Source organism: Propithecus coquereli, unplaced genomic scaffold, assembly GCF_000956105.1.
Source record: "Propithecus coquereli isolate 6110/MARCELLA unplaced genomic scaffold, Pcoq_1.0 Scaffold162, whole genome shotgun sequence".
NCBI classification, from domain to species: Eukaryota; Metazoa; Chordata; class Mammalia; order Primates; family Indriidae; genus Propithecus; species Propithecus coquereli.
The window spans coordinates 232,229-242,226 of NW_012140747.1; the positions used below are offsets into that span (position 1 = coordinate 232,229).

The 9,998-nt window shown below is 47.2% G+C and overlaps 1 protein-coding gene across 1 annotated transcript in view; it reads right to left on the reverse strand.

The window, feature by feature from the left end:
- LNX1 (ligand of numb-protein X 1, E3 ubiquitin protein ligase) overlaps positions 1-9,998 on the reverse strand; it is a 108,539-nt gene that overhangs the window by 88,425 nt on the left and 10,116 nt on the right. Inside the window, exon 2 of the mRNA XM_012641117.1 lies at positions 3,922-4,402. Within this exon, the coding sequence (XP_012496571.1) occupies positions 3,922-4,313 (392 nt within the window). The 5' untranslated portion in view covers positions 4,314-4,402. The remainder of the gene's footprint in view (positions 1-3,921; positions 4,403-9,998) is intronic.

A 9,998-nucleotide genomic window follows, 5' to 3' on the forward strand; every position in this document is an offset into this window, starting at 1 on the left:
AAAAAAAAAAAAAAAAAAAAGAATTTATATCCAACTCAGGTTCTGAAGTAGCTGGATAACATTGTTTACGAATGATAGGAATTCTGGACAAAACAGGAAGGACTTGTTTAAAGACAGGATGACTGACTTAAGTCTACTGTTGGACAAAGGGTACAAGATTTCAGTTAGACAGGAGGAATAAATTCAGGAGATTATTAGAGAACATGGTGACTATAGATAATAATATAATGTATACTTGAAAGTTAAGAGTAGATTTTAAATGTTTCTATCACAAAAAGTAAGTACGTGAAGTAATGCGCATCGATTAGCTTGATTTAGCCATTTCACAATGTATTTCTAAACATATTTCTAAACATCATGTTGTACACCTGTGGTCCCTTTCTGGCACCAGGGACCGGTTTCATGGAAGACAATTTTTCCACGGACCGGGGTGGGAGGTGGTTTCAGGATGATTCAAGCGCATGACATTTATGGTGCAGTCCAACCTCTCTGCTAATGATAATCTGTATCTGCAGCCGCTCCCCAGCGCTAGCATCACCGCCTCAGCTCCTCCTCAGATCAGGTGTTAGATTCTCATAAGGAGCCGCAGCCTAGATCCCTCACATGCGCAGTTTACGGGAGGGTTTGAGCTCCTATGAGAATCTAGCGACACAGCTGACAGGAGGCGGAGCTCAGGCGGTGATGCGAGCGATGCGCAGTGGCTGTAAATACAGATGAAGCTGCGCTCACCTCCTGCTGCGCGGCCCAGTTCCTAACAGGCCTTGGACCAGTATTGGTCCACGGCTCGGGGGTTGGGTACCGCAGTTTGTACGCCATAAATATATACGATTTTTATTTGTCAGTTAAAAAATGAAAATTTAAAAACCTATCTATTTTGTTCACAGAATATTTATCGAATAAAGCGATATTAAACATAAAGCAAACAAATGCAAAATCGATAAACAAAAGCTATCTTCCAGCACGCGCGTGCGACAAGACTCCCACACAAGCAGCCACCAGCCTGAAGGCCTCGTACAGAAAAGGGAAACCCTTGCTCCTGGCAACCTTAGTTTTCCCAGTTCCAGGCCCTCCAGAGGCGTTAATGATTTAGTCTCATAACATCCCCTCTCACAGGAGGAAGAGGGGGTCTACTGGTCCTAGAGGCCCAAGAGGAATCCAGAGTCCCTTCCGGAATAGCTTCGAATTCTTAATCCCTGCCAACAAAACACGCAGGGGTGGAAGGGAGAGAGCATGTATCAGGCATCTGATGACTAATACACGCGATGTATTTTTGGAACCGTTGGTTTCACCCTACTTAGGGAGCGGAAGGGTGGCGGGCTGGGGGCAGGCGTGGAGGCCCACGAGACGGGGCGGCCTCCGCTCCGCGAGCTGCTGACGGGGCCCGTGAAGAGGCCACAGCTCAAGGGGGTGACTCGGTTTCCGTCAGTTTGGCGCATTCTCTCCTCCCTGTTATTTTTCAAACGTGCATGTCGTTATCAGCTGCGTGTTTCTCAAGCCCTCTCCTCGGGCTTCCCTGAAGTGTGTGGATCACGTGGGCTGTGTGGACGGTGGGTGAACGAATGTGTCCTCTCTCCTGAAGACCCCACGGGGCTCCGGCAGCCGCTTCCGGCCCTTCCCCCTTCCCCCCTCCACTCTGCTCTTCCTCTCAGATCCCTGTGCCATCCGACCCCTGTTTTTGGGGATACTCGCAGCCCCAAATCAGTCCCTCCTGCCCAGAGGGGGACTCCATTCTTTCCTTCTCTCCCCAACTTCTTTCCTGTGGTGGGCAGAATAATGAACAACGACCCCTCTGCCTAAGATTCACCTCCTAATCCTCAGGACCTGCGAATATGTCATTCACATGGCAAAAGGGACTTTGCGGGTGTGATTCAATTAAGGACCTTGAGGTGAGGGGGCCGCCCCGATTCCCCAGCGGGGCCCAGGCCAATCACGTGAGTCCTTGTAAGAGGGGGCAGGTGGGTCAGAGTCACAGGAGAGGTGATGATGGAGGCAGAGGTGAGGGAGGAGGAGAGGGAAGATGCTCCAGCCTGGCCTTGAAGATGGAGGAAGGAGCCACAGACTGAGGCAGGCGGGAAGCATCTGGCAGCTGGAACAGGCAAGGAAAGGGAGCCTAGAGCCGAAAGGAACGCAGCCCTGCCAGTACCTTGATGCTCATCCAGTGAGCCCCGTGTTGGACTTCTAACCCTCAGAACAGAGAGAACAAATTTGGGTTGTTTTAAGTCACTAAGTTTGTGATCGTTTGTTAGAGCAGCAACAGGGATTATAGCTCCGTGTTGCAAACGTGTAGACCGCAACACGTCAGAACACGGGGATGTGCTCAGTGCGGAGGGAGCTGTACCACGGCCCTCGGTCCTCCTGGAGCTCCCCCCAGCCCCTGTCCAGGGTGGTCCTGTCTTGACTCTGGCTCTGCACCAGATCCTGTTAGCATCTGCCTCACCTTTGACCCCAGACCCACTTCCCTCCCAGTGACACCTCTCACACCTGGTCAAACTTTCAGCAAAGGTCACCAATAGACTCCCTGCCCTCTTCTCCCTTGGCCACACCTTCTTCTGGGGGATCAGAGGGGCAAGGCGTCCTAGTTTAAACACCAGCAATTACAGCTGCAACCCACAAACCCGAGTTAGAAGCATTTGGTTCCACATCTTGGGAAGAGAAATGAGCTCACTGACATCACTCGCGTGGAAAACATGTGCTAAGCACCCCCCCAGCCATTGCTTTTGATGGAAATGTCCATGTCAGAGAATACATGCACGTCCCAAAAGACAAAGACTCGGATTCACGACCTAAGGTATGTGGCCTTTAAAAAAATTGCCTGCACCTGCCTCTCGCCCTTGTCATGACAGGAACCAAGACAAACACCAGCTTCCAAATTTCCTCTTACAAAATAATTGTGGTATGAGTGTTCCCCTTTATTAAGCACTTTGAATGTTTGAAGAGAGCTCCTCGTGTGAAACAGGACCCAGGGCCGCCCCTGAGGCCGTCACACAAAGAACGCCGGGAACATGACAACACAGGAGGACAAAGTAAGACGCGGCGGGCGGGGCAGGCGATGTCAGCCACCCGCGGCGGCGATCGAGCCATAATTCGGCCACCGGTGTGCGTGCAACTTAGTGACTTGGCAGCAAAGTCAGCAGGACAAGTCACTTGGAGGACCAGAGTTTTCTCAATTTCTCCTTTGGAAACTTACTTGAAGACACCTCGTACACTCTCAGACAACAGTTGGGCTTTGTCAGTTCCTATACGGAGGAAATTCTAATAATCACGGGCCAAACTGGGAGATTGTTTTTTTTTTTTCTTAAGTGAAAAAGCAAGCGATGCCCACCAAGAAATCTTCCTGGGGCCTCAGAGAAAGCTGCTCCTCAGCTTTCTCCGGCGTCTCCAAAGCACACGCATAGGAAGGGGGCCAGGCACAAATGGCAGATTCTGCATGATTCCGTTTACACCACGTACTTAGAATGGCCACACTCCTGCAGACGGAGAGCAGGGTGGTGGCGTCCAGGGCTGGGGGAGCGGGGCGGGGACCTAGCGTTGAACGGGGACAGAGTTTCCGTTTGGGAAGATGAGAAAGTTCTAGAGACGGATGGTGCCGATGGTTGTAACGAAACGTGAAAGTACTTAATGCCACTCAACTGTGCACTCAAAAGTAGTTAAAAATGGTAAATTTTATGCTATGTGTATTTTACCATAATTTTTTTTCAAAGACCATAAACACATCTCTACTAAGTGCTGTTTCCTCACACTGAATCTTGGCCATAAACACCTAGAATGTTGCTTGTTTTGAACGGATCCTCTCATCGGTTACAGAGGGAGACAGAGAGACAGGCACCTGGTGGAACAGCCAGGGCACTGGAGGCCCCCGGGCCCTGGCAGACAGAGGCTTCCAGCTGCCCCTCGCGGGCAGGGCTTCCCAGAGGGACCTACCTCGTTTGAAAGTGACGCTCCAGGTCGCAGCGCTGCAGCACCTCCGCGCAGTGCTCCGTGAAAGGGCAGGTCACCAGCAGCTTGTTGAGAAGCTTGTTGACCAGGATGCTGGACTTCTTGCAGCGCTGCAGGACCAGAGGCTTGCGGTCCACGGGGCAGAAGTCCTTCTCCACCAGGAAGCTGGTGAGGCAGAGGGTGCAGTAGGTGTGTCCGCACGGAGTGTCCAGAGGGTCCAGCAGAGCTTGCAGGCAGATGTGGCAGATGAGGTCATCGTCCACGTCTTCCGTGTAGACGTAGAAGTGGCTCTCCTCGGGGGAGTGGGCTTGGCCGCACACCGTGCACAGGGGCGTGGGGCTGGGGTCCGGGTCGTCGGCAGGGTCCGGCTGGCTCATGGTCAGCTGGGGAACAGGGTGACGGGAAACCCAGTAACACGGTATTTCCTGGGGAGCAAGTCAAGGTCTTCTAGGCGCCATCCACAAACCTGAAAGAGAACGAGATGGCTCATCTCCGCTTCACAGCACGTGGAAGACTTATGTTCGCGGTAGACACGAGTCAGTGTGTCAGCGGACAGGGAACGGAGCACGGCTCAGGAGGCTGGGGCTTAGGGCCCGCTCTGGAGTGACCGACAGGACCCTGGGCAAGCCACTTGGCCTTGTTGGGCCTCAGTTTCTCCATTCATGCCCATGGGAATAATGTTTACCTTTAACATCCTCATGCTGGTGTGGTAAAATCATTTGGGTAATATCTGTGAAATGTCTAGAGGAACTCAAAAGAAATGTGCTCTAAGAAACGTAATTTGTTAAGAAAATTAAATAGAGCAGTGATTTATGAAATTTTCTGTCACATCAAGAGAAAAGAAAAAAAACGGTTAACACCCTGAGGGATTTCTCTCCTCTTTCTCCAAAACTCAGAAAATTCAGGACATCAGAGCTTTCAACTAAATCGAACGGGAAGAAATAAGAGCTGTTGAGACGTTTGCAGTTTTACTATGGTAAATGCAGTGTTTTCCTCTGTTTGCACATCACTCAGTCAGGCAGTCATTAATGGTTAAACGGGCTCTAGTCATGCTGCCCGGGTTCAAATCCTACCACTACTGTGAGCCGGTGATGTCAGTCTTTGTTTCCACATCTGTAAAATGGGGATAATAACAGCCTGCTTTATAGTATTGTGAGGATTAAATGAGACATGATACATAAAGCTCTTAGATTTGTGCCGGGCATAGGCTAAGTCCTCAATAATTCTTACATGTATGTGTTACTAAATTCATTTTGTCTCCAGTCTAGCTCTATTGGCCCAGAAACTGAAAGCTATAGTTCCAGAAAAACTGCTGAAAAATAAACATGCAAATGGAAATGAGCCACCCAAAAGGGGTCTTTTACCTTTGTCCTAATAATGCTCTTTCCTTCAATTAGAAATTTCTTTCAGATCAGTAGAATACTATCACAATATGTATTTTCCTTTAATGTAGATAGGAATCCAATGTAATGAAGCTTTTCAACTTGCGTGGTTTACACCTTGGACAGTCAGTCAATAAATATTTTTCAAGCACTAACTCTGAGCTAGGCAGTGACCAGGATGTAGAGACCTTTGAGAGAGATTTAAAGGATATGTCTTTGCTCCCAGCAGAGAGGAGACGTGGGCATGCGCACGAGTAATTAGAAGCTCGGGTGATCGGTGCAAACCAGGACGCTGGGTCAACTTTCGTGGCGACTAAGAATCCTGCCTCCCCTTTGCATCCAACTGCCCAGCTCAGAGTTCTGAGCCACCTAACTCAGAGCGGGCGCCAAGCCCTGGCCTTCTGAACTCAACTTTCTTCTTTTCCAAAAGTAAATAAAAAGACCTTAAACTTGCCCCAAGAACACAAAGACACAGGAATAACCCAACAGGAAACCAGCCACGTTTGGAAATACGTGGCGGTCATAAACTGCATTACATCTTTTTTCTTTTCCAAATAGTCTGGGGTTGTTTGTACAAACACAGCCTTATCTCAAAAAGAAAATACATTGACTTCAAACTTACATTGAGTCAGCTTCGTTGTTTACATTTCTGAACTGCGCTAATAAGCCTGAGAGAACACTCTGGTCAAGAGGTTGAAGTAAAATACCCCGAACGCGAAAACATTTGGAGATCACGGCGTTTTACTTAGCGTCGCGCAGGACCACAGGAGGCAGAGGTAGGGGGTGCAGGAGAAGGGTCAAGTTGTTTCCAGTCAAATTTTATGGAAATCTATACAGCTGCTATTTGTCCTGAAGACTGATAGAAGGTACTGGAACCTCACAGGAAATGCTTTAAGTGACAACAGTTGAAAAATAAACTTGAAAATGGAAATGGGCCACCCAAAAGATTGTCATCTACTATAGGGGAAAAAGGTTCACATATAGTGAACTAAAGCTCTAGAGCTTTTATAGTTTCTCGGTATAGCTCCGCCATATAGTCCCACATTCTGTGCTGTAGGGGCAGCGTCTATAACAGGAATTTAGGTTGCAGCTCCTGTCATAACACTGAAAAAGCAACTCATGTGTCTGGGCCACTCCCTTATTGGCGAAATGGTGGCACTGGACTAGACTGCCAACTGGTTTTCAAACCGTGCTCTGGAAGAGAGACGTCAGATGCCGCGAGATATTTCAAGGGAGTGAGGACAGGAGGAGACAATGGCGGAGCTTTGCCCACTTCTCTCCCCACACCCGGTCCCAGCTCTGCTTTTATTTCTTTGATACATCAGGTTCTTCATAATATTCTGTTCAAAGAACCCTAGCTTACGGGAAAAAAAATTGCCAACCGCCAGACTAGGTGATACACAGTCCTTTCAGAAATAGAGTGCTACGATTCTGCGCTAATGAAGTGGGGATTTTTTATTTTGTTTTTGCTTTCTGACAGTTTTTTGAGCACTTACCATGTTCCAGGCACTGTACTAGGTGCCTTATATATGTTATTTGATCCTCACAAATGTCCAGGATTTTTTTTTTTTTAACAGTGAAGAAACTGAAAGGTAGTATGTAAGTAACCTGCCAGTCATAACAAAAAGGACACAAGCCCAGAAAGGGCTGTCTGACTCTGAGTTTCTGCTCTTAACCATTTTGCTACTTTGTCTCCCAGCATCTTTCTTGATTATGATTAATCAGAATACCAATAATGTAACTAATTCAATACAGGAGTCCCAGGAAATTAAAGGGCTTCAAATCTCTTCAGGACCCATTGCAAGCACAGTCACGCATCACTTAATGACAAGGACAGGTCCTGAGAAATGCATCGTGAGGATTTCTTCGTTGTGTGAATGTCACAGAGTGGACTCACACAAACCTAGAGGGGATAGCCTACTACACACCTAGGCTATGTGGTGCAGCCTATTGCTCCTACGCTACAAACCTGTTCTGAATACTGCAGGCCTGCGGTCGCTCCCTAACCCCTAGGCAGAGGACCAGTACTGGTCCGTGGCCTGTTAGGAACTGGGCTGCACAGCGGGAGGTGAGCGGTGGGTGAGTGAGCGAAGCTTCATCTGTATTTACAGCCGCTCCCCATCACTCGCATCACCGCCTGAGCTCCGCCTCCTGTCGGATCAGCAGCACCATTAGATTCTCATAGGAGCGCGAACCCTACTGTAAACTGCACACACGAGGGATCTAGGTTGCGGCTCCTTATGAGACTCTAACGCCTGATGATCTGAGGTGGAGCTGAGGCGGTGATGCTAGCGCTGGGGAGCGCTTGCAAATACAGTTATCATTAGCAGAGAGGTTTGAGTGCACAATAAATGTAACACACCTGAATCATCCCAAAACCGATCCCTCCAACCCCTGGTCCAAGGAAAAATTGTCTTCCATGAAACCAATCCCTGGTGCCAAAAAGGTTGGGGACCACTGCTATAGGCACTTGTAACACATTGGTGATTATTTGTGTTTCTAAACACGTCTAAATATAGAAACGGTACAGTAAATATATAGTACTATAATATCGTGGGACCACTATCATATATACAGTCCATCACTGACCAAAATCTCACTATGTGGTCCATGACTATAGAGATGTCAAAGACTCTGAAGAAAAAGATTCCTCGACTTTGCTGAGTGCTGAAATGCCTGAGACAGAATGAATACAATGGTGTAAGCAAAAATGGCAGGTTTTAGCCACAACTCCAATTCTCTTTTCTTTTCCTTCCCTCCCTCCCTTTCTTCCTCCCTTCCTTCCTTTTTCTTCCTGAAAGCAATTTAAATTCCGTGGCACATACCCATGTGGGTAAACAAAATTCTTAATATAATATTAACGTAAACAGTGCTGTATATATCTTCCAACTTTGCTTCAGACTAAATAAAGCCTGCATGAATAGAAACAGATCATGAGAGGATTGACTGAATAAGCAGTTTTGGCTCTAAGGAAAAGAACTAGCTAGACTCATTTACCCAGCGGTACTTATTTCCAGTTTATATCTTATAAACATGTATGATGCATCATGTTTTTAGACATATATGCGCCTTGCTGCTGAATTGAGAAGAAATGATCAAAAATTATTAGGGCTTAAAAAGTAAACTATTTTCTTCCTGAAATCTAAGACAGAGCCTGTCAGCTTTGCATCTACTTAAATTTACTCAAAATATCTGCTATCAGCACTTCTGGCCGTGGCTAGAGCAAGTAGAAAGCTGTGATACAGCTTTTTGGCAGTTTGGAGTGAGAACAAGCCGGGAAGCAGATTGGTTTCCTCCTTGGGTGTGTGTATGGGGTCCGGGGGTGTGTGGAAACTGTAACTTCCTTGGTAACAATCCTGTGTCTTAGCAACCGCCTTCCCTTCTTCCTTCTGATTTGCAGTAAGACAGAGCCTGAGGTGGCATTTAGAGATATAGAGAGTCAAAACCACCAATGCAGTGCTGAGAAGTCCCAGGAAAAATAAAAACCTCCATCTTTCCTTGCCCCTAACCCCTGTTTTTTTCCCCACCATTTTAGGGTCTGGCCTGACACCTGTATAGAAGCTTCTCCGTCTAAATCTCAAATTCTGAACTTCCTGGCTGATGACAAAATACGTACCAGAGCAAAAGCGAGTGTGTGCTACCTGCAACCCAGAGAGAGCGTGTGTCTGCGGTCACCTACACTAAACAGATTGAACAACAGCCTTGGGAATATAGCCTGTTCGGAAGCAGAAGAATTTCTGCATAAGGTAACCCATTAGAACAATGGGGTCCTCGGTGTGCTACTGTCCCACTAATTCTTCTTTTAATGCACCCTGACTTTATAGAAAATAGTCATCTGATATAGTTGCCAAAATAAACCACATAGTCTGCTAAAAAGACAATCGGATGAACATACCACCTGGCATGCCACACCGATAACCGCTCATTTTCTTCCTATTGTAAGGACACGATTTGACCCTAAAGCATCCCTGAAACCGTTGCCTGAGTCACAGTTTTCTAATAACAGTAGGAGGATTCCACATTATTAAGAAGAACCCACCTTTGTAGTCAAATGGCAGGGTGTCCTGTGTTGGTACTTTAACTTCTTCAAAAATGAAACATTGTAGCCAGACTCTGAATTGAAAGGAAGCCTCGAGAGATGGCCCTCCCCCGACAAAGACCTCTATTACTTTATAAAATAGATCATTCTGCCTTTGATAGCTTTAACTATTAGGGATAAAAGTCTGCATATTAAGCAAAAATTTGCCTCCCTATACCTCACTGCCCCTCCCCCACAGGTGCCAGTATTATTCTAGGAGCTCTTTAGAATACGTCTAATTCCTTAAATCCTATAATTATTTGAAGACAGAGCCCATGTCCTCCCTCAGGTTGAGTAGCCTCAGTTCATCCAGCATTTCTTCAGCTTCCAAATCTCTCCTGCAAGCTCCCCAATTTATCAGTGTCTCCCCTCCAATATATGTGTAGAATGAACCCCCAAACTCCAGGACAGAAGTGGGGGAATCTGGTGGGTTTGTTTTTTGGTTTTTGTTTTGAGACACGGTCTTACTCTATTGCCCAGGCTGGAGTGCAGTGGTGTCAGCCTAGCTCACAGCAACCTCAAACGATCCTCCTGCCTCAGCCTCCCGAGTGGCTAGGACTATAGGCACGTGCCACCATGCCCAGCTGATTTTTCTATTTTTA